We start from the raw sequence: 25,723 nt of genomic DNA, 5'->3' as shown, positions 1-25,723 counted from the left end.
CTTTTGCACTCATTCTCCGTTATCCATAGATTTTATTTTTGGAGTTCATGAGACAAGAACCCCAGTGATTATAATGCAGAGGCAGAGCATTTGGTTTCAATAAATATAGTTTCAATACATTTTATTCAAATCCAAATTTGAAGGAAGATGGAAGAAATGAATTGCTTCAAAGGTCCCACTTCTAAAATACCTGAAAATCAGCAGAACTCTTAGAGGAGGTGTTGGGGTAAACACTAATCAGTGCCTAGGAGAGCTGGCAGTGAGATAAGGACTCTGAAGAATGCAATAAGGAAGGGAATGGAGAGGGGAAGCTGGTCACTTCCCTTATCTCCAATCTTAAGGAGAGAATCTAAACAGAATGACCTTAGTTATAAAGGAATGTTCTCATAAAACATCTGAAGAAACCACTTGCACACTGGGCACATGACCCATCCTATGTATTTCCCCTGCTTCTAGGTACCACGTGGCCCTCCTTTGGATCCTGGCCCACTGCCCAGCAAAGAGTGCATAACCAAATAGCTAAAACCCTCCATCGCATCACCCAAGTTCTTTTTTAGGGATTGGTAAACAGTATGCTTGGGGTGTTTGCAGCCCTGGGTTGAACAGGTTGAGGCAGGGAAGTGACAAAAGGCAGGAAATACGCACATGTAGTCATTCAGCCTGCTGTAGGCAGCCTAGATGGGCTAGCTTGGCTCCCGTCTTCCTTGGCATGTCAGAGTTGGGGGCTCCTCTTCTCCAGCTTCCTTCTGTCAGCAGGAGATTCCAATGTATTTCCAATTCAAAGAAGGGCTGGGGACCCAAATTCAGTCTGTTTTGCCAGTCTTTTATTTAAATTATTTTTTATTTTGAAACATGTTCATGCTAAAATTTCTAGGCTCGTCTTGAATTTGCAATCCTCTTGCCTCAGTCCCCCAAGTACCTGGCATTATAGGCATTTGCTACTGTGCCCCACAGAAACTGAGCTTTAGATAGAAATTCAGGACATTATGTATTTTCACCTACTTGCAGAGGGTGTAGGGAGCAAGCTGAGTCTTGACTGGATGTTAAATTGCTTAGAAGCCAAGTTGGGACAGCTGCCACACTGGTTTAAACCAGTGCTTTGGTTTAAATGCACTTCCTGATTATCTTTAAGTACTACAATTTAAAACAAATACTTGAAGGTAGAATAGTTTTCTGGAATGTTCCTCCAAACCACAGTGAGATAAAAGGCAATGTTGTTCACCTGGTGGTATCCAGGATCAAGCATGTGGTTAGACCAGTTCTCTCAACCATAGATGGTTCTGGATGTTTACACAGCTTTCTCACCCTTGGGTGGGTGAGGCTGCCTGGCTTTCTGCTGCTTCTGCAGGTCTCAATAGTTTCAGTAGCCCAACTGCAAGGGGGATTGTGTAACCAGAGCCTCTGGGACAGGCAGGTTCCTGGAATCAAAGAAAAAATCATCTCTTTGCTCACAGAGGTTAGCTGCTACTTTTTGAAAGTGTGCTTTCAATTTTCAGATTAAAAAACAAAATTTTCAATTTTCAGATTAAAAAAAAACCCCACAAACTCACAGAAGCAAAGGTCACTGACTGCCAGATTGGCATTTCACGGGTAGGCACAGATGCCAGGATTCTGACAGCTTTTGAAATTTCTCTTAGTTTCTCAGGAAGTAAGGTTGTCACAGGGAAGAGAAGCTCCAAAGGAGTATAGGAGAAGTTTCTGGAGAGAAGGGCAAATTCAGGGCCAGAGGGTTCTTGGCACTGGGAATGAACCCGGAGTGCCTTACCACTGAGTTCCATCTCCAACCCTTTTGAGACAAGGTCTCATTAAGTTGCTTGGGGCCTTGCTGAATTGCTGAGACTAGCCTTGAACTTGTGATGCTTCTGCCTCAGCCTCCCAAACTGCTGGGATTACAGGCATGGGCCATTGCCCCCAGCAAGAGTTTTTGTTTTCTTCCAGAACTTTTAGCCTTACAAACTCATTAGCTGTTCTAGGTGTACATATGAGATTAAGATGAAGTCTCGCCTGTGTGAGTGCACCCACATGCATGTGTTTACGTGTGACATGCACTTATTTTCTATTTTGGAACCATTTGTTGAAAATCAGTTCACTATATGTGCAGGGTTTATTTCTGCGCTCTACTGAGAATATTGATCTGTATTGCTTATCCTTTTTTCTTTATCACATTTTTAGTACTTTACCACTAAGCTACATCCCCAGTCCCTTTTTTCGTTTTTTTGAGAGGGAATCTTGCTAAACCAACAATGATCTTGAAATTGTGACCCTCCTGCCTCAGTCCCCCAAATCACCAGGATAGGCATGTGCCAGCTGTTTATACCAATATGACAACATCTGGATACTGCAGCTTTTTATGTCTTGATATCAGGTATCTGAATAAGTCCTCCAACTTTGTTCTTGTCCATTTATTTTGGCCCAAACATTTCTATATGCAATTTTTTTTTTAGAGGAGCAAAATGGATTTGGACTTATGGTTTCAGAGGTTCAGGCCATGGTTAGCTGACTCCATTGCTCTGGGCCTGAGGTGAAGTAGAACATTATGGTGGGAGGGCAAGGTGGACGAAGGCTGTTTCTTCATGGTAGTCAGGAAGCAGAAAGAGATCATGAGTTAGAAACAAATAATTCCCAAGGCATAATTCCAGTGAACCACTTCCTCCAGCCACACCCCACCAGCCTACAGTTACCACCCACTAATTCATTCAAATTATTAATCCATCAAATGGATTAATACACTTCCTAGGCTACAGCGCTCATAATCTAAATATTTCACCTCTTGCATTAACACAAGAGCTTTTGGGGGGTTACTCATACCTAAATCATAACATTGCACCCTTTGCCCCCAAAAGCTTATATCCATCTCACAAAGAAAAATGCTTTGTCCCATCTCTAAATGTCCCCATAGCCTTAACAGTTTTAGCACTGCCCAAAATGCCAGGTCCAAAGTTTCCTTTGAGACTCAAAGCAAACTTGTGGCTATGAACTCCTATAAAGATCCAAAGCAAGTTATGTGCATCTAATATATAATGACACAGAGTAAACATTTCAATTTAGGGGCACAATAAGAAGGGATGACACCAAAGCAAGACCAGGATTCAACTGGGCAAACAAGTCCTGTAGCTAGCTTTGTGTGTGGCCTCTCAGGCACATGGCAGCAGGATGTGATCCCCAGGGCAGACCCACCCCAGGACCTTTCAGGTTGCAGCCAACATGGTCTCTCTTTAGCCAGAAGCTTTTCTTGGCATAGGTCTCATGTTACTGGTATCTCTTCATCTCAGAGGTCTACACTGTAGCTTTGTCTTTGTCTCACAATCTCACACATCTCCCTCCCAAAGGGATGCTCACAGAGATTCCAATCCTGCTATATGTTGCCTGGCCTCCAAGGCCTTTGAAATCTTTGGAAGTCTTTACGACCTCTTTACCTCCAGCATCCTTCATTCATGAATAACCAGCAGCATATGAATGACATCAAGGTCTGCCATCCGCTTGAGCAGTAGCCAGGCCCCCTTGGACCATGGCTGCAGTGGCCTCTGAGTGCCTGGGTGGCTGAGCATCATGAAACAAATCCTGGGGAAACAACTTTCTAGGCATCCCTTTGTGAACAGGGTGCCCCCAAAGTCTCTTAATGAGTTTTCAGTTCTATACCCTTGAACCTGCAGGTGGGTATGGTCTTGTTGATTCCTGAGATGGCCTCAAGGAATCTTTCCTATTGTCTTAATCCAACATACTTAACTTCTCTTTAGTGCCGTAATCTCTTCAGAAATCATGCCTTCCTTGGCCCAATATTAGGTATGTTTCTTCTATGGCCAAACTGTAATTTTTTTCAAATCTTTCCTCTCTGCTTTTTGCTCCCTAGTCTCAAAGAACACCTGGATAAAAGCTTTCAGCAACATCATGCCAAAACCCGAATGTTGTGCTGCCCTGAAATTTTCTTTGTTAGATTAGTCCACCACTAATCTGATTAATTCATACCTCACACAAAGTCTCAAGACAGACAAAATGTAGGTAAGTTTTTGCCAGAATGTAATATGAATTAACTCTAGTGCAATTCCCTAAAATATCCTCCTTCACATCTGAAACTGCCTAAGCACAGTCCTGTCTGCATTCTTATCTGCATTCTGGTCTCCTGAGCTCCTACCAGAATCACCCACTTAGCTTTGATTATAACATTCTAATCCTGCATTTCCCACTTTTCCAAACTCCTCCTACAAACCAGTTCCAATGACTTTGAAACATGGTCAGGTGAGTCAGAGCAATGACTCCACTTCTCAGTACCAATTCCTGGGTTAGTTAGGTTTTTGGTGCTGTGACAAAGATACCTGATATGAACAACTCAGAGGAGGAAAGAAGTGTATTATTTTTATTGATGCATAATAATTATACATAATGATGGGATCCACAGTTTCAGAGGTTCAGTCCATGGTCAGTTGAGCCTGAGTGAGGCAGAATATGGCAGAAGGGCATGGTGGAGGATAGGTGCTTACCTTATGGTAGGCAGGAAGCAGTCCCATATACACTTTAGAATTAGCTTTTTAAAATTTTTTATCTTAACAAAAAGGATAAATTTAGAATTTGACAGCTGGACTCTGTTTAGGTGATCCTAATTTTGTTGGCAACATCCAAAGCAGCATAATGAGGAGCCTGTCAAATGTATGCCTTCTTCTCTCCATCAGGCCTGATCAGCGTGTTAACCTTGGCCACATCAATGTCACAGAACTTCTTTACAGCTTGTTTGATCTAGTATTTGTTGGCCTGGACAACCACAATGAACACAGTGTGTTGTTGTCTTCAATCCTCTTCGTGGCTGACTCAGTGGTCATGGGGAACTTTGATTATGGCATAGTGGTCAAGCTTGTTTCTCTTCCAAGGATATTTGGGTTGCCTCCAGGGCCGCAATTGGGCCATGGGAAGGTAGGTGACATGCGGATCTTCTTTTCATGACTATGAGGGTCCTTCAACACTGGCTTCTTGGACTTCAAAGCTTTTGCTGGCTTCAACTTTGGAAGGGGCAGGAGCTTCCTATTTAGCTTACAGCACCATCTTGAGAAAAAGATTAGAATTAGCTTTTGACAAAAATTTCAGATAGGATTTTTATGTTGAATCTACAAATTTGAGAATTGACTCTTGATATTTTCAATACATAAGTATGGCATAGCTCTCCTTTTGTTTAAATCTTTGATTTTTTTTCCAATGCTTTTATAGTTTGGTGAAGAGATCTTGCTGCTTTATATAAATTATATATTTTTTACATTTTCTTTTATTCTAATATTGCTTGTTTGTAAACCTTGAAAAATTATTTTAATCCTAATTGTTGTCTTTGATATTTTTACATTTTCTATATGCATGATTACATCACTCGTAAATAATGAGAGTCATTTCTTCCTCTCTAACCCTTAAACCTTGTACCTCTCTCTTTCTTACCTTTCTACACCGGTTAGGCTCTTCAGCACAACACTAAGAGGTGAGAGCAGGCATCTTCCTCAAATTTCTGACCTTATGGGAACTGTGAGAAGACAGAAAAATGGCCTCTGAAGATGTCCATATCTAGGGATGAAAGTTAACGGTGAAAGGGAGGAGGGGAGAGAAAGGGGGAATACTGGGGAATGATGTTGCCCAAATTACATTGTTACATCATGTGCAGGTACAAATATGTAACAATAAACCCCACTATTATGACTAATTACAATGCATCAATGAAAACATGGAAAAAGTTCACAGTTAAAATTAAGATTGTATGTCAGCAAATTTTTGAAAAGGGAAGGAGCTGATGGGTATAACTCAATGGTAGAGCATGTGTTTAGCATGCATAAGGCCCTGGGTTCAATTCTCAGCACAACTAAAAAAATGGTAGGAGTAACATTATCCTGTATTATCTCGGTGGGCCCAGTGTGAACACCGGGGTCCTTCAAAGTACAAGAGAATGGAAGGAGGGAGAGGCATAGTGCCTAGGAATGGGAGCCTAAAGGGAAAGCAACGGATTCTCCCATACAGCCTCCAAGAAAGAGCCATGGGGACACCTTGATTTTATTCCATTGAAACTTGTATCAAGACTTTTGAAGTTGTAGAACTACCAGATAATAAGTTTGTATTGTTTTAAGCCACTAAGTAAGTATGTGACAATTTGTTACAGCAGCAATATAAAATATACAAAGTTTTAGATTTTTCAACCCTTAGTATGATGTTTTTGATGTTGCCTATTTGCTCTTGTGTTCCTTCTACTTGATTTCTTTTTTTTTTTTTTTTTTGGTACCAGGGATTGAACTCAGGGGCACTTAACCACTGAGCCACATCCTTAGCCCTATTTTTAATGTTTTATTTAGAGACGGGTCTCACTGAGTTGCTTAGTGCCTCACCTTTGCTGAGGCTGGCTTTGAGACTGTGATCCTCCTGTCTCAGCCTCCCAAGCCACTGGGATTACAGACATGCGTCACCACACCCGGCCCTTCTACTTGATTTCTAAAACCTGTTTTTAACTCAATATTTCCTTAAAGCTGTCAGCTCTCATTTTATCTTCTTGTTGCTTGTCCATCTCATATTCTGATTTTGATGTTATTTTGCTCTTAGCTTCTATCATTTCTTAAATTCCTTTAGCACATTTTATTAAAATATTAGATTGAACCAGGGATGATGTCATGTGCCTGTTCTCCCAGCTACTTGGGAGGCTGTGGTGGGAAAATCATTTGAGCTCACAAGTTTTAGACCAGCCTGGGCAGCTAAGTAAGACCTCAACTGGGGGGAAAAAACAAACTGTTTTCTTCTGCTTCATTCTTATGGCTGGGATGTCTTCATTTTCTATGGTTATGTTAAAGTGATAGTTATCCTACTTCTTTTCAGAGCATATTGTAAGATGTAGTCATGTTTAATTGAGATGGATTTTCCTATTATTTTTTTCAAGTGTCCTGTGCAGGAGGTTCAGGTAGCCCAGTGATAGAGCATTGCTTAGCATGCACAAGGCCCTGGGTTCAATTCTCAGCACAGCTAAAAAAATGGTTCTAGGGCTTTGTCAGTAATTATAAAAGTTATGTGTTTCACCACCTCTTTAGTACTTTGTGAATTCTCTTCCATTTGGTACTCTCTCCTAGCAGTAGTCTTCTAACAGAATTCTTTTCCATTTGGCAGTATCTGAACCATGGCTCCTCTATTGCAGGTTCATTCCCTTGGTGTGTTCTGTTTCCAGCAGTGTCTTTCATACCTTTCTTTCTGCAGGCTCCTTTTTACTAGCTGCCAATGGAATGCTGGGAAGCCTTCATCCCCCTTTTGATTGTGGTTTTTGTATCTACCAATTGAGGGAGATCCTCCTTTTGAAGCTGAGTAGATGGTAGCAAATTCTGGATTCCCTGGCTCTTAGGTCATCACATGCTCTGCTTTTCTTCTCTCAGGTTGCTTTTCCACAGCTAGTGTTCCTATGATCTTGAGGCTCTTGATGGTTTTGATCCAAGCTGGACTTTGATCCAGAATTAGAGAGATCATCTGTCACCTATTTTTGGTGAGATGGTATCTCGCTGTAATTTTTGTTACCGTAACTGAGTTATGGAGATTTAGAAACCATTGCTACTACCACACTTCAGGTAAAATTGCTTTTTTGATATTTTAATTTAGAGAGATGTGTTTTTGATTTTAAAGTGACTTCTTTCTGCTCATGTCACAGCCCAATGCAGTCAGGAGGCTATACTGGTAGTATTTCTCCAGCACTGACTCCTGTGCCCAGATATTTCCCATCTGGTAAAGTCTTTGCTTAAAATCAAATAAGAAGATGAGAGTGGTCAGTTATGGCAGTAGTTTCACTGCCAAGCCTGGAACTCACACATATCACTTATCTCTACATCTCCTTGGCCAGAACTCACTCACATGGCCCCAAACTGCAGATAAGGCTTGGAAAGGTAGAAAAGCACTAAGAAATCAAGTCTATAAAGTCACCCAAGCAACTCAGTGAGGCAAGCTGTCAACCTACAAAGTCACCTCTCTCCCCATATCCATACAAGGTACCTGATCAAAGAGCATGTCATCACTGTTATTTAATAAGGTTTAAATTTCATTGCATAGTACTTAAATATAGAGAAAAATTGCAAGCTCAGTTGTAGCTTAGTGGAAGAGCATTTGCCTAGCAAGCACAAGGCCCTGGGTTCAATCCCCAAAACAAAATGAAAGTTGTATAAATCAAATTATTTTCAAGTATGCAAAACACCAGATCTCTATAGTCATCAACTGGTGACAAATAGAGGAGCTGACAAAGGCAGCATGAAATGTAAAAAGATTAAGAATGTTTCTGACTATGAAGATTCCAGTTAAATATGTCCTTTGCATTACAGAGTTAAACAATACCACTAATATCCCAAGTAAGAAAAGTGGTAGTTTGCTATCATTTATAAACATAAGCATGTTCACAAACACTTTAGATATTAAACATACATACATACAGGAGAAATCTAGCCTCAAGACAATTTTATTACCTTTAGTCTACCAGGTTTGACAATATAAATAAATATACTCACTGAAGAAAACACAATATTTAAGTAAGAATTAAGTTCATGAAAGTTTACAAAACATAGCCAATGCCAATGTACTTGTAAACTTATCTTAAATATCTCTACTTTTGTATCATGGTCAGACATTTAAAAATATATTCACGTTATTTTAAGTTATAAAACAGTAGCAATTTACTAAGTTCTCCATTATAAAAATTAAGATAGTAATTCTCAAAATACTAAAAAAAATTGTTTATGAAAGTCAGACAGACCCATATCACAACAAGTGATATCCTTCCTTTTAGATACATCTTCAAAAGGCACATTTTGATTACTAGTATTTACCTAAAGATAGTACTTTGAGTTTTGATTTTCCAGTAATTTTTCCATTTATCTCAAACTGAGTAAATGGAAGGTTGTAGAAGATAGGACACAGGTTTCCAATTAGCTCCTCAAAGGCAGCAATATGCTCATTCATCACATCCATGAATATCAAGAGTGATTTGAGGAAGAGACTGCAGATCTGTCCTATATCCTAAAATAACCACTTGAGTATGCTTTTTACACAAAAATAACTCATTTTTTAAAAATCACGAAAAGTAAACCTAAAAAACAAAAGACCAAGACCACAAATTGCCCAGTTTAGTCCAAGTAATGATGTTACTAGCTCTGAGATTGAAGAAGAAATTAAACTTTTCTCCTCTGGAATCACATCTTTATATTAGGCTCATTTTAATTTGAATCACTTTGTGACTTAATAGTGTTATAAATTCCAAGAATATGAGACATACTCATATTCAAAATAAAATATAAAAGTAAACTTCAAAATCAAATATAAATAATTTGTGGTTACCTCTAATTTGGGCTAATAATCTAAAACCGGCTCTAATTATAACAGCATCTATAATTTCAAGCACCACTATTATTTTTAAGAACTTATTATTGAGAAATCTATAACACAATCCAATACACACTTTAGGGACAGTTTACTTTTCCGTGATTTTAATACTAACTGAATACTAAAATGAACAAGACTCTGAAGAACTGATTGATTAATCACTTGATCTCATGTAAGAAACAAAAGGGAATTTTTAAGGTTCTTGTGAAATTTCAAAATACTAGAGATCTACCTTAAATTTACATTATTCCCCTCAAGTCTCATTTGAATATATCCATTAAAAAATTTTTTTTAGTTGTAGATAGACACAACACCTTTATTTTGCTTATTTACTTTTATGTGGTGCTGAGGATCAAACCCAGTGCCTCATACATGCTAGGCAAGCATTCTACCACTGAGCTACAACCCCAGTCCCCTATCCATTTGTTTTTTAAAGGGGGAATATTTTTAGATGTTTTTTTCTTACTAAAACAAAATAAATCATCAAAAATATGCCAAGGTGCCAGGCATGGGAGCACGCTCCTGTAATCCCAGTGGCTTGGGAGGCTGAGGCAGGAGGATCACAAGTTCAAAGCCAGCTTAACAAGGTCATAAGCAGCTTAAAAAGACACTGCCTCAAAATAGAAAATAAAAAAGGGTTGGGAATATGACTTAGTGGTTAAGTGCCCCTAAGTTCAATTCCTGATTACCACCCCTCACAAAAAAAATTTTAAGGTACAAAAAAGAAAATGGTCTCTGTCACTTCAACAACATATTTAATTTTTAGGTCCCCAAAAATGACCACTTTAGCGGCACTTATTCAAGTTCTAAAATAGCAGCTTTTAAAATTAAGGCAGCATTGCTTTATTCTTACCTATTTTTCTAAGGACTACTCTTAAGTTCACAGGAGTGGTTTCAGATTTACCCACCCTCAAAGGTCTTTTGTAATGCAACAAAAGAAGAGTTAACAAGAACATTGTTCCCAATGTTTAAAAAATACAGAAAATGTCATTGTATTCAAAGTCAACAAATATCTAATTTTTCTACTTTAAATTATACAGTAATTACAGTCATTCTAGCTGTGTAAACCATGAATTTACCTTTTACACTAACAAAAACACAAAATACATATTTTCTACAAAAATACAATGTAGAAGACTTATCACTTCTTCCCTGATATAGAAATTTAATATTTGGACAAAAACTGTAAACTTTGATTACATTCAAAATGTAACCATTTTAAGGACTTAAATAGTTTTGGCATCTGGTCTTAACAGCAGATTTACATTGCTGCAATGTTTTAACAATGCAATAATGCCCAACAGTTGTTTCTCTTACACCTGCTACCAGGAGGAAAAAAATGGTTTCCTGCAATGGACAGTCTGGGTAAAGGAGCTGCCCGGGTGGATAATCCGACCCTGACTTCCCCCTTTACTGCGTTCCACAATCACACAAGGCATCTGGACCAGCTGAACAGGACTCTTCCCATCTCTCAGTGCCTGAGTAAGATTTAAGATCTATGGAAAGAAGAGAGATTTTCATCAATTCAAAGAAGCCAAAAAGCCTTGACTGACATTTTTATTTCAATCATTTAATCCACCATAATTTTTATTTCACCCATTATGCACAACAGAGATTGTGATAAATAACTATTATAATTTTGTCTTTAATGCACAAAATTAGAGTAACCTAGAATGCATCTATGTGCAAGAGCAATGAAATCAGAGACTAGATAAACTGAAAGGTTCAACACATTTCATCTGACACAGAACTTAAACAAATAATAGTTTAAATATTTGCCTTACTCATTTATTTGACGAATAAATTTACTGCATACCTACTATGCATTAGGCTCTATTCCGCGTGCTGGGAATATGATAGAAATACAGACAAAATTCCTGCCTTCTTTTTAGCAGGGGAAGAAGTCAATAAGCAGAAGTAAGTAAATTATTTCATGTACTAGAAGGTGGGCAAGCATGAAACAGGCCCAGAGTGGGTTAGAGAGTTGGGGGAAGTACCAATTTCAAATAAAATTTTATTTAAGAGTTTATTATAGGAAAAATCAAACTTGGAAGAAATATATTCCATGTTCAAAGATACCTAGAATTTTTATCTTTGAGCATACAAATAAGGTTATGAAACTCAATTCATAGCTTAGAGCCTAGTCTATTCTTTGTTCAGATAAAATAAAATTTTAATAATTCATTTTTCTTTTTTTTCTGCATATTAGGAAAAATTCTTTTATTATGTACTTTAAATATACAAATATCTCCTTCAGGTACTCGAAAATATCTAATATGCACTTCACTGGTTCTTTAATAAAGATTAGTTAATAATGATAAGCATGAAAATGTCAACATACAGCAGCCATACTAACCAATAAGCTTCATAATATTTTGAATACTATAAATGAGATGGTTGAGCTCCCAAAGTATTTAATATATCACAGAAATAAATATTTACTAGCAACAATAGTTACAGATTATATTTGTTTTAGGATGCCTTTTAAGTTTCCCTCTTAAAATTTTCTACTTTGGTTTCATTTGGACACAAGAAAAAAAGAACTTATAAAATTTAGGTTTATAAGCATTGTTTATACCATGAAAATAAAATGGAGACCAGCATGTGTAAGGAATGAAATGTTCTAGTTAGTTTCTTCTTTTTAAAAATTCTACTCCACAAATAGTAAGTCTAAATATAGCATTTTAAGTAACATCTAAGATTTTCCTGATACTAATTACAATGCACGATTGTTACAGAGAATCTGAAAAATAGAGAGGTACAAGAAAATGAAAGTCACTCCACAAGATTATATGGATTTTCAAAGTATTATAACAGCACAAGTTACTCAATCTTAAAACAATCCTGACTATTAATATTTCTCTGGGATCAAAAGAGACTCGATAATCTTGCATTTATCTACTAAATAAACATTTACAAAGAGCTCACTGCATAGGAGAAGGGACAAAACAGAAAGGAAAAACAAAATGAGCCTTGAAAGAACTTATACTCCCGAAAGAAAGGGCCACAGGAGCAAATAACTGCAGTGCAGTGTGAGAAACACTTTAGCTGCAGGAAATTGTGCCCTGACTTTAAAATCCGATCCCTTCCCCCTGCCCAGTTTTTTTTTTTCCACTTCTCAAAGAATACACAAATCTTTTATTGTATGTTTAATTATAGAGGCTTGTTTTAAAAAATACAATGGACCAAACTGCAGGCAAGAGGAAACACTGAAGCTCTCCACCAATGTCACACCTGATAGCTTGATAGGGACATCTGCGATCTGGCAAAGACAGGTGGCACAAACTCACCTACTCCATACAGACTGCTTTCCTTTAGATTAGTTCACTGGCCCTCAAGTTTCAGTTGGCAGAAGAATCACTGTGCCATACACACGAAACCACAGATATTCTAACTTAGGATCCGTTTTATGCTATTTTCCAATAGGCATGTACTCAACAGGCTGATTTAAAAACCAACTTTCTGAGTCCAACATGACACCAGTATATTCCCAGGGAGTGCTGCAGGAACTGCCTCCCCTGAGTGGCAGGAGGAGCCTGAGAAGACGGAGCTGGAGCTTGAAGGGAAAACTCTCGGAAGAGGGAGAGGCATCCAAGGAGGGCAGAGCACAAGAGCTCCATTGAGAACTGGGAAGAAAGAGCAGCTCGGGAAGTTGCAAAACAGCAAGAGTAAGGGGCGGTGCGATGGCTGGAGGCTGACTGTGAAGAACCTTGTTGGCTGTGCTGGAGGGCTGGACTTGAGCTTGTGCACAAGAACAAGTCCAGGGAGCTGCCTTGACAAAAGACAGGATCACAAGTGTTTTTAAGACTGTGTTCTCTCTCCCTCTCCATGCAGTGCAGGGAATTGAACCCAGGTCCTCATGCATGTTAGGTAAGCCCTCTTCCACTACTCCCAGCCCGGTCCTCATTTTACTGAGGAAGAGATAATGATGTGACTTAGAAGATGTCAATAAATCCAGAAATGAGATGATAAAAGACCTCAGGTAGACGCAATGCCTAAATGTTACAGATTTGACAAGCTAAGACAGATCCCCAATTTCATAGATACAGCATGTGATTAGACCCCCTCAGTCATGTTTCTTAGGATCCATTTTATGATCCTAGAGCCTCACAAAAAAATGCAGGTGACAGTAGTTATTGTGAGGGTAAATGAAAACAAACATAAAACACCCAGGAAAGGGTCAGTGCTTAGGGGGTACTAAAATTTTAGCTTCATTTTCTTTAACATCAATAACTTAATTTGCTTTTAAGATTCTGGTTTGTCAATCAGTGAATACAAGCTAATTGTGTTTTCTTAAAACAGTTTTATTATTTCTGCCATTTTTCAGATCATAGGGAAGATATACTTCATATTTCTCATAACCAAATTACTCTGAAATTCAGTGTTCCATGCACAGGTAGAACTTAATGAGTTTTGTTGAACCTAATCATTGCCTATTGTTAACTAATATAAAATTCAAAATGTCATTTAGCTCTTATGAATATTACCAGTTCTGAATTCTAAGAAATGCCTTCATACTAGTTCCACGCCACATCCTCATGTGAAGAATTAGAGCATGTCACTGGTTATGTGTATAAAACTAAACTACTGTAAACTAGGGCAAAAGGCTTGGTTGTACACATCACAAATCATTAAGTTAGTGAATAAAACTAGAGGGGAGAGGAATTTAAGAGATATTTATAAATGATAAAACATGAGCATTTTGACTGAATTAAGGAACTGGCTGAAATAATGATTCTGTTGTTCAGAATATAAAATGTACTGGTGTTTTTTTGTTGTTTTATTTTTTGCATGTTGTTAAGTGTTTGCTTTATAAGTATTGATTTATTTTCAGATAAAGAACAATATCTTATTTTTAGGCCAACTTTCAACAAACAAAACCCCACCTAAAACCAGAGAGCTACACAACCACACACATACATAATCAGGGTACATTATTTTAAGAAATATTTTTAGTTGTAGATGGACACAATGCCTTTATTTTGTTTATTTAGTTTTTTGCGTGGTGCTGGGGATTGAACCCAGAGCCTCACACATGCTAGGCAAGCGCTCTACCACTGAGCTACAACCCCAGCCCCACATTATTCTTTTTGGATATCAGAAAGCTCAAACTCAAATTAAAATTTAAAAACAAAATAAAATGAAACAAATTAAAACATATAACCTAAATATCATCATTTCCACCACCACCCAGATCTTGGTCCTGTCATTTTCTATCTATTTTTATAAGCATTTTTATAATATGTTAGTTCCTATGTGAATGAGATAGGATAGGAATAAACACACTGGAAACAGCAGCTACTTACTGGCATGCCTTTGTAGCTGACCTCAGAAATGAATGTTCCCATGCCTTCTTGGGGAAGCATTTCTTAATTTAAATTTCTAATGTGCTAACTTTAATCCACAAATAAAGCTAACAATATTATTTATAGCACTTACTTATTTGCTTACTTAAAATAACATTCCTAATATAAAGATACAGGAGTCCCCTCTTAACTATGATTTCAGTTACCCGCAGTCAACCTTATTCTGAAAGTATTAAGTGGAAATTTCCAGATATAAACAATGCATGTTTTAAATAACTTATTTCAGTATATTGCTATAATTGTTTTATTTTATTATTGTTATTGTTTGTCAGATTTTATCATAGGTATGTATGTATGCATAGGAAAAAACTGTACATACAGTGTTCAGTACTATTCAGTTTCAGGCATTCACTTGAGGTCTTGGAACATATCCCCAGAAAAGGGGAGACTACAGGATACCTTCAGGGAAAAGAAAATCCCAGAGGATGAAGCATAGTGATATGGCAAGACAATTTGTATCAAGCAAAAAGGTCAAAGAGGGACATAATTCTTCACACCTGAAAATGTTACTCAACATATTTTTGGAATGGTTAAAAATTTCTGCAATATAATTATAATTACTGGTCAACTAATCCCTTTATCCATGCTCAAATGCCAAAAGACTCTCCTAGCTAGGCTCCCTGGCTCTAGTCTCCTCATCTGCTAAGCAAATCTGTACTCACTGTCCAGCCTCGCCTTCAGCAGTGGTTCAAACCTCTTCTGGGTTAGGAATTCCTTCGCTGAGATATAAATCCTACCCACCCCCATCCCTGGCAAAATGCACATACAAAATTTCACACACAATTTCAGGGAGTACAGAGAAAAAAACCAAGGATAAGGGTTTTTTCACATTCTTCTTTTTCTTTTTTTTTTTCCATATTTTTTGTAGTTGTACACAATAACTTTATTTTATTTATTATTTATTTATTTATTTTTATGTGGTGCTGAGGATCGAACCCAGTGCTTAACACATGCCAGGCAAGTGCACTGCCCCTAAGCCACAATCCCAGTCCCACCCCCAAGCCCCTTTTCACACTCTTCTTTAATGCTAAATTTCTAATTACTCTAATCCCTGCCATGTGAAATCAACACTCTGATTCTCAAGGCCTTCTATATAAACGGGCTATATCCTACCAGTTCTGCCATAAGTATTTGATGAATTAATAAAATATCTGATTTGATTATATTTACTTCTTAAAATTCTAGAACACAATCAATGCAAAAGCCAAATTCATCTTCCTTGCCACAGGTACTATAGCAAACAGCTACCTTAAATTCAATGTATGTTTTAGGAAGAGAATGCTAATTTGGAGTTTACCAAAAGTCAATCTTTACAGTATGATATATTTTCACTGCTAGGTTTCCTTTTGGAATAGTCAAGGAAGCAGATGCCATGTGAGTTGGCCTAGCCTGTAGGTCCACACCAACAGACCTAACACTGTGTATCTCTATTAGAGGAGTGGAGGAGGAGGAAGGATTGATTTAAAATTATGTAGTGCCCTGACTCTTAATCAGTACTCAACTCTGATGACAGGGTTATTTACTGATGGCTCTAGCAAAGCCAAACATGTTCCACAAGGAAAATAATCTAATGGACTAGAACTTGGTATTGAAGATCCACACAAGGGGACTTGAGGGAATAAAGGGTACTAAGGCTCAGGAAAAGAGCCAATGGGATGATGACTCAGGGGCAGGCACTGACAACTGGTTAAATATACCACATTTAACTAGGTCCAACATGCCTAATATATAAGACGACAGAGGAAAGACATTATTTAAATCAATTTCATTTCTAATCACAGGTTACAGCGATAATGTCTCAGGAAGTTTTTATCTTAATCATCAAAAAGTGACCTACCTGACCCCTCATCACAGACATCTGACTTTCAAAAGTAGCTTTGTCAAAACTTTTGTCAGTCTATTACAGAAAGGAAAAAAAAATATTATTATTATTCCAAAACTCAAAACCTTTGAAACAAATATAGAATTAAAAAAAAAAAAAACTCTTCCATATAGCAAACAAGGTCATTAGAAATTTTTCTCAATTAATAAAATAACAAGAAAAGAACATTCTCACTTAACGTACTTTTTCTATACCCTTAGAATGACAAGGAAAATTTAATTTGTTTATATCCAACTTGTTTCAGAAAGGATTTAAGATGATTTTCTAGACAATGAGTTCAGGCTTTTCAAGAATCAGATCACTGCAATCACCAAACTCATATAATTCATACAGTAATTTTGTAAAAATTCAACTTTTAAGGAAAGCAATATCTCAATTTTGATGTAATCTCACTTGAAAAGATACTAAAAAAAGATAGTAAGTGTAACTTTACAAAATTTATGCTTCAGGAAAATAAAGTTGCTAAATCCTGTTAATATTAGGTTCTACTGCAAGCCAAAATACAAGTAGTAGTAAACTAAATTAGCTCTACTTGGAAAAATCTTTTTTGTTAGGTGTGATGGTAAATGTCTGTGATCTCAGCAACTTGGGAAGCTGAGGCACGGGGATGGCAAGTTTAGGGCCAGCCTTGACAATTTAGCAAGACTCTGCCTCAAAATAAAAAGTAAAAACAAAGGCTGGGAATGTAGCTCAGTTGTACAGCACCCCAACATTCAATCCCCAGCACTGGAAAGAAAGGAAAAGAAAAGCTCTTTTTAAGGTTTCTTTCTTTCTTTCTTTTTTTGTAATAATCAAAACTAAACATTTTTTAAAAACACTATGCCGACTGTTTGCTTTATTTATTTTTTCCTTTTCAAAAACTGTACAAGCACCTGGGTTATAGATGAGAGCCAAGTATCAGAGGTAAATGCAAATAAACATTGGTATAAGACAGACATGTGTCTGCATTTTAAATCTGGGCAATGAACTTGACCTTTCTCAGCACTACTTCATCAAGGATGCTGTAGGGTTGTAGTAAGTTTTAAGTGAGACATAAATAAAAAAGCATGATGCTGCCAGGCCCAGTTTTACATGCCTGGGACCTTAGCTATTAGAGTGGCTGAAGTAGGAGGATCCCAAGTTCAGGGCCAGCCTGGGCAACTTAGTAAGATCCTCTCTCAAAATAAAAAACAAAGGGTTGGACATAATAGCTCAGTAGTACTGTGTGTGTGTCCAGCTTATGTGAGACCCTTGGCTCAAACCCTAGTTAAAAAAATAATAATAATAATGTGCAAACATCATCTCCACACACAAATTAAACTTTTATTTACCTTAAAAAGTTCATAAAGATCTTCACATAAATCTTGCACAAAGTTCATGTCAGAAATATATGGCAGAACCAAGTTTCTTGTTTCTTCAGAAAAAGGAACTTTTGCTTGAGGAAGCCACGCCCAGTGAAATGGATCTAATAGAAAATAATCAGTGGCAGAAAATGGTTTATTTAGACTCACATTTATCCTGTTTCTTTCCTACAACTCCTAGGTCTCCCAAAGAAAGGACAGGAGAGAGAAGTTAGGAGAGTAAACTGTTTTTTATAATTCAAATTAATCAGATTCCAAGTTCAGATAGCCAGTTCAGATGGTAAAGTACAGTAAGGTCTAACCTGAACTAGTTATATTTCTGAGTTTGAGATGGTAAAGAATCAGAATTTGTTGAGTCTATTTCAAATAGTTCTATCCAAAAATGTATTTGAATCTATCTGGTTCCTGAGTTCAGAGATTTGTGGGTACCCACTAATTATCCACAGCCCCAGACTGAATACCATAGGTGAGGTTTCCTCGTCCCTCACAGCTATAAATCAACTGAAACTGCAGCATTTGTATATAGAAGACATTCTAAATTTTTATAATATCAGAAAGTAAATAGGTAGCTTTAAGGGATAAAAGAATCTATAACTTGGGTGATGATGTAGCTCAGTGGTAGAGCGCTTGCCTATCAGGTGAACTCCTGGGTTAGATCTCCAGCACCACAAAAAATAATAAGAAAAAGAAAAAAGAAAAGAATCCATATTTCTGGGTAACTAGTGGCCCCTACAAGGAGACCATTAAATTCACACAGTACCAGGACTTGAAAGATTTGCATAATGGTGGAATCTTCTAGAAAGGGTACGTATGCATATTCCAAACACCCCAGTTTGGTTCCCACCACTCAGAGAGCTTGAGGAAGAAATCTTCCCTTGGAGCCACTGATACTCATATCTCTTCTATAGATCTCTCTGCACACTGCGGGAGGTACTAATTGCATGCTAAAGCCTTTCCTCTGGCCCCCATCTCCTGGAAGGTAGGTCCAGTTCCCTTCTTGTCTTTCCCTGAAGAGTTTCATAAAGGGAAAGCCCTTATTCTTTGCCTGCCTTCACTTCTTATCCCTCAACTTCATCCAAAATCCCTCCCTGGGCCCCCGAGTCATCCCACAAGGGCTCTCCACTGACCCACCTGCAGTCCTCATGCTACTTAGTCTCTGCAGCAAGGAATTTCACTTTTATGACATTCCCCCTCTATGGTTCTGGAGATACCACTCTCTCACAATTTACTTTCTGTCTTATAAGTCGCTCCCTCTCTCTTGTGCTGGCATTTCCTCCATTCTTTCAACATCAGCGTTCCTCCAGACTCTAAACTCAGTTCCTTTCCTTCTTTACTTATTAAGCATTCATGAAACATTTATCAGGCTCTTATGTTCCTAGCACTGGATTAGGCAATGGTGTTTGTTCTCCTTGATTTCCCTGGGTGATAGCAAATACCACCATGGCTTCCAGATGACAACAACAGTTTAAAAACTATATTCTCAATAGCAATTCCTCTTTAAGATCCAGACCTTTAATACCCAACTACATGTTTGATAAAATTTATCAACTGTCTTACAGAAAACCTAATACTTCAAAATGTAATTTGAACAGTTTCCCAAAGATTAGGAAAAATAAAATGGAAACAAGACAATTCAGTCAACAAAAGATAGGAAAAGCAAAAGGGAACAAATGAGAATTCACAGTCAGGAGAAAAAAAGATAAGATGGCAGAAAAAAGTTCAGTTTATTAAGATTTAAACTATGGAGTTAAGTGTACATATTAAAAGACTCAGACTGGGTTAAGAAAAATGTACCCAACGTTGTTTATTAGTCATACACTTAAAACAAAATGATAAAGGTTAAAAATAAAAGAATTGTCTAATACCAGGTAAATGCCAACAAAAAGAAAGGAGGGATAGCAAAGTTGTAACAGGCAAAATAAAAAGCAAAATACGGAGAGGGATAAAGGGCAATATAATTCACACAGATTAAAAACAAAACAAAACAGAAAAACCACCAAGAACATAAAACACTGGACATTTTTGTGAGTGAAATACAAAGTAAAAAATGCAAGAAGAAATTGACAAAATCACAATCAAGGTGATCTTAACTGCCTCCCGAAAATTAAGTGGTTTAATTAAGTGGTCAAGAAATAAGTCAAGGATTTGATAGGACTAACAACCAACAAACATTAATTAGTGACGTAGACAGAACTTTGTGCCAAACACATTTTTTCAAATATAGTCCTCCAAATCAGCCACATATAAAATCATAAAGTACATTCTAATGAATTGCAAAAAACAATTCACTTGTTTGCATGTACGAATGTAGAAGAACAAATTCTATCATTATATATAACTACAATGCACCAATAAGAAATGTGGAAAGAGAAAAAAAATTCACATGCTATTTTCATGGATCACAATGCAGTAACATAGGACAACTGCAACAACACACACTTAAAAAAATGTCAATAATCAAAACAACCAATATTGAAATCAAATAAAATACTTCTAAGTTACTTGTATCAAAGAAATCGGAGAATACAAATAAGCAAAGCAGAACAATATGGCAGAACTCATCCAATCAGTAGTTTAGCTGAAATGATACCCAGATGAAAATATATGGCCCAATAATAGCATTTATAGTGCCATAATTTGGATTTTGAATGTCATCCAAAGGGCCATGTGTAAAATGCTCAGTTGTCAGCCTGCGGTGCTACTGGGAGGTGGTGGAACTTTGTGAGAGGAAGTTAGGTCACTCGGGGTGTGCCCTTTAAAGCAATATTGGGACCTGGCTTCCTCCTGTCACTCTCATTTGCTTTCTAGCAGCCATGAGGTAAGCAGTCTCTGGTACATGCTCTCACCACGTTGTTCTATGCTACCACAGGCCCAAATCAACAGAGCTAAAAGACCATGGATGGAAACCTCTGGAACCATGAGCCAAAATAAACCTTTTCCTTCATTAAGTTTATTTTCTCAGTTACTTTGCCACAGTGATGGAAAGCAAAAGAGGATGAACATAATAAAAGATAGAACACATAGTTAATGAAAAAAAATCAAGCAAGCAAACTGAAAATCTGATCAATAAAATAACCTAAAGAAAAGCAAGATAAGTAAGTAAACAAATAGTCTAATGCTTAACAAGCAACAAATCTTTGACAAGCTTAAACATTAAAAAAAAGTAATTCATAGTAGGAATTTAAAAGAGGTATAATCATAGTTAGAGATTATTTTAAAATTTTAATTACTACATGTATTTTAAACTATGCAAAAATCAAAAAACAATGTAGTAAACTCCCACATTCCAAATAACCTAATTTAGTTATTAATAAACTTTTGTGAAATTACTTCACCTGTTCTATCTTGTCTCTACCTCCACAAATATTTAAAGGCAAATTCTACATATCACTTCATTTCATCTTCTAAGAAGTTAAAATGCAAAGAGGGGATTAAAAAAAATTGGTGGGGTGGGGACGAGGGACTGAACACAGGGTCACTTAACCGTTAAACATCATCCCTAGCCTTTTTTATTTTTTATTTTGAGACAAGGTCTCATTAATTTGCTTACGACCTCTCTAAAATGCTGAGGCTGGCTTTCAACTCGTGATCTTCCTGTCTCAGCTTCCCAAATGGATGAGATTACAGGTGTAATTAAATGCCTGACATTTAATTTTTTTTTTAAGTTGTAAGAGAATTCTACATAAAATGTTATACTCACAAATCTGAAACTCCAGATATCATAGATAATTTTGAGCAAACTTAAAAATATCTGTAACTGGCTCAAGATATAGAAAACTTGGTATTTAACCATAGAAGAGACTCGGAAAGAAATTAAATCACTATTGAATGGGAGGGGGGCAGGCCTAAATCATTTTATAAGTGAATGCAACTCACAATATTAACCAAACAATAGACAGCAAGACCCATGCAGTACACATCTTTGTATTCCCAGTGCCTAGAACTGAATCCTAATAAATGATTATACTTATACTTCATCCAGTTTTGCTATTTTGATGTCTACACATCTTGTTCCCTCCCTGCTTTGGAAAAGAGACTATGATAGAATCTACAGATGGTTCTAAATACTCACATGTTCTCCATTCATCAGGATGTTTAAAAGGAAATGCTAGACCATTATCAATTGCAGCTACTTTAATAAGCAATTCTTTATCATTGATCCAGTTTAAGACCTAAAGAAGAAAGAATGATCTGTTGGTAAAAGCACCTATATAAATATTTCCAAAGGATAAATTATTTATAATACTTACTGAGGTTTAAGGACATATTCTTTCTCAAGAGTCCATAAAAGGGCTGGGGTTGTAGCTCAGTGGTAGAGCGTTCGCCTACCAAGTGTGAGGCACTAGGTTCGATCCTCAGCACCACATAAAAATAAATAAAATAAAAGTATAAAAAATATTTTTAAAAAGAGTCCATAAAAATTAAAATTGTTGCAAAAAAAATGAAATAGAAAAAAAGAAAATCAAAATCAAAACCAAAACAAATTCACCCAGGAAGGGAAGAGACTATTTTAAAAAACCAGTAGGAATTTCACAAATGCTAATTTTAAAATTTGACACAACATGTTTACTTGGTAATGGTTTCACTTTTGTCCCCTGTTTTTGGAGAGTTTGAGAATATTAAGACTTTAAAAGTGATATTCTAAGCTGGATACAGTGGTGCATGTCTGTAATACCAGCAGCTTGGGAGGCTGAGGCAGGAGGATTGCAAGTTCAAAGCCCTCAGCAATTTAGCAAGCCCCTGTCTCAAAAATAAATAAATAAATAAATAAAGAAGCTGGGGAATGGCTCCATGGCAAAGTGCCTCTGGTTCCATCCCCTGTACCCCACCCCCACCAAAAAAAGTGATATTCTAGATGCATTGCTTAGATGTTTAATATTTGCAAAACATTATTGATTTCTTTAAGTTAACAACTTGACAAAATTACCTTATTAAAATTTAGTCTTTCTTATAGTCCCATGGAAACAATTAGGTTACATATAAAGTATTTCTAAAGAAAATTCTTCTAAAAGACTATAACTAAATATAATAAGGTCGAGCAGAAGGAACCTCATGATATTCTTGACTACAGAATGTAGGCCATTCCTGACTTCTACATTCTTCTGTAGCAGAAACCAAGACCTCAGGAGGAAGACAAAGAGTATTTCCCATTATAAAGACAGGTGGTTGGCATTAGTAAGTGTCCTAGATAAAAGAGCAAGAAGTAAAAAGGGCTATTTTTAAATTAAAAATTCTACTGTGAAGATGTGCCAGGTTTCTTTGTTTCTCTTAGTTTATACCAAATCTTACCTCAATAAACATACACAAAATACTCAGGGCGAAAGAAGAAAGTTTTCAACAAATTTAATTATCCAAGATATACCAATAAAACAAATTCAGGAGGTATTACACACATATATATTTTGTATGTATTTTAAATCCCTTTCTGCTATAACTGCCATTTATTTTTTATTTCTATCATTCTTTTTCCTATTTACAACTTTGTTGAGGTATAATTTATACAAATAAACCTTACATGTCAAAGGGTCCTATTTGATAAACCTGAACAGATGTGAAAGCTTCACCCAAAAGTTTCCTGAGTTCCACTGCAGTTCATGCCTCCCTCTGCCCGGTCCCCGGTACCCACTGGTCTGCCTTCTGTCAGTAGGGGCTGATCTGCATTTTCTAGACTTTTATGTAAATGGAATCATACAGTATGTGACCTTTTATAGCTTCTTTCACTCAGCGTAGTTTTAAAAAGATTGATTCCCTTACTATGTGTATCAAGTTTGGGTTTTTTTATTACTAAGTACTGCATATGTATTTTAAAATTTCCTGGATAAACAATTAAAAGTACAAATGCTTCAAAGTGATGCAAACATTTTAAGTGACAATTTAAGAACACAGAAATTATAAGTACTGGAGAAATTATTTTTCTTAATCACTTAAAATTTTCTCAAAAGTAAGGCCAGGTTGTTGTAAATTTTAAAAACGTCTAAAAATGTCTTATGTAACTAATATGTGAACTTAGGTTACTCAGAGTTGATAGTAATGAATCTAAAATTTTTATAGTGTTAAGAGTCTCAGTTTATTCTGTGTTAAAACCAGCTTCTAAGTGAAAGTTTTCTTTAAGTTCAGTGGGTATAATTCATAAGTGAAGCATACATGTTCCACTGCATTAGGTAATATTAGATTACCTAATACTGAATCAAAAACTCGGAAGGAGCCAGTGCAATGGTATACACATGCCTATAATCCCAGCACGTTGGCAGGTTGAGGCAGGAAGATCACAAGGTTCAAGGCCAGTCTCAGAACTAGTGAGACCCTGTCTCAAAAATAAAAAATAAAAAGAGCAGGGGCTGTGGCTCAGTGATATAGCACCCTGAGTTCAATTCCTAGTACCAAAAAACTCAGCAGGAACTGAACTAATAAAATACAAAAATACCAGAAACCTTAATTACATAAAAGCAAAGTAAAAATAGTCATTCTGCAAATTTCCCAAGCTCTAAAAAAAAATGATACATCTGGTATCATTCTTCTGTTTTAATACAAAACAAAAAATAAAGCTGCCTAGAGATAATAAAAAATAGAATCTGGAAAATTCAGTGTAAACAAGTGACAGAAAAAAGATGAGAAGAACAGAATTAAAATCAAAGATTTAACAAGGGAAGGAGGAGATAATGGAGAATAACTTAATTTCAAGAAATCTTTTACACAAATTGACTGTTGTGTATGTGTGTGTGTGTGTAGATATAGATATATTTACTTATTCATTTAAAATTTGCTTACCTCACAGTCAGTTTCTTTTTTACATTTCTCCTTTTCATATCTGACTAACCAATTATCATTTCCTCTGTCTTTTAAAAGAAACAAAAAAATTTGTTAATTGATTTTTATGGGCATTATAGATGAATATCAAGAGGAGAAATCTAGTCACCTGCCGATTTTTGAGATTTTCATTGATTTTCTATAGCATACGTCTACCATATCAAAGTTCCAATTTAAAACTAAAAAACAAACAAACAAAAAAACCCCATAAATATTTGCGACCATTTATTCAATGTTTTCTCTGTGCCAGATACTGTTCTAGGGGCTTCACATGTGTTAATTCAATCCTTATAACCTACCCTGTGAGGGAGATATGATTATTAGATTAAGGTTATTAAAATCAAGGGTAACTTCCTCTTCACCTGAGAAAGAAAAAGCATCTACCCTTCCTGCTAGGCAAATTTCCAAACAGGTTACCAGGGTACTGGGGTACCCTGGACTACACACTAATTTTAGTATTAATTTAAGATCATATTAATAAAGAAGGTCAATGTAGAAAATTACATGATGCTTTTTCAGAAGCTAATATGAATGAGAAAACATTTCAAACCAGTAGTTCTCAAACTTTAGAGTGCATCAGAGTTACCTGGAAAACGCATGAAAATACAGTCCTTGCCCCGCTGCAGAGTTTTTGCTCAGTAAGTCTAGGATATTGTACAAGAATGACCCTGAGAATCCAGGGAACTACAATTGGGACCTACTGCTTTGGACTGTCTACATCCAAATTTGGAATTAGATTATTTCCTTACAAAGCAGAACAAATGTAAAGTTTAATGTATTTGTAACTATACTAACAATTACACAATGTCAAAATGAGCATTTAAACTAAATTATACAATCCAGTTTTAATTTTTCATATTATGCAGATAACATTTCTAATATCTGGCCTTGTCCTGCTCCTAGGAAATTTCTCTTTAGGGGCCAAGAATTGATCTGTCACCTGGTATGAGTCAAACCCCCCAGTATAGGAT

General features: G+C 36.5%; 1 protein-coding gene and 1 long non-coding RNA gene across 4 annotated transcripts in view; both read right to left on the bottom strand.

The window, feature by feature from the left end:
• Positions 1–4,327: 4,327 nt before the first annotated feature.
• LOC114095707 (uncharacterized) lies at positions 4,328–10,025 on the bottom strand. Of its 2 annotated transcripts, none has more exons than XR_011707958.1 (3): positions 7,187–10,025; positions 5,416–5,538; positions 4,328–5,034 (listed from the first exon to the last, which is right to left on the bottom strand). It is a non-coding gene; the product is annotated as an uncharacterized lncRNA (long non-coding RNA). The 2 variants fall into 2 exon arrangements; XR_011707959.1 differs by having other exon boundaries at positions 5,416–5,497.
• A 151-nt stretch (positions 10,026–10,176) lies between these two features.
• Pi4k2b (phosphatidylinositol 4-kinase type 2 beta) overlaps positions 10,177–25,723 on the bottom strand; it is a 28,578-nt gene continuing 13,031 nt past the window's right edge. For both annotated transcript variants that reach the window (XM_027939083.3, XM_027939102.3), the window contains exons 6-10: positions 24,714–24,781; positions 22,018–22,117; positions 17,916–18,049; positions 16,561–16,620; positions 10,177–10,853 (exon numbers count right to left, since the gene is read on the bottom strand). In XM_027939083.3, coding sequence (XP_027794884.2) covers positions 10,680–10,853; positions 16,561–16,620; positions 17,916–18,049; positions 22,018–22,117; positions 24,714–24,781 — 536 coding nt within the window. In that variant the 3' untranslated portion in view covers positions 10,177–10,679. The remainder of the gene's footprint in view (positions 10,854–16,560; positions 16,621–17,915; positions 18,050–22,017; positions 22,118–24,713; positions 24,782–25,723) is intronic.

This window comes from Marmota flaviventris, chromosome 7, assembly GCF_047511675.1.
Source record: "Marmota flaviventris isolate mMarFla1 chromosome 7, mMarFla1.hap1, whole genome shotgun sequence".
Classification (NCBI taxonomy): Eukaryota; Metazoa; Chordata; class Mammalia; order Rodentia; family Sciuridae; genus Marmota; species Marmota flaviventris.
Note: the sequence above shows the minus strand (reverse complement) of the source record. Positions and strands in the feature narration are given on the sequence as shown.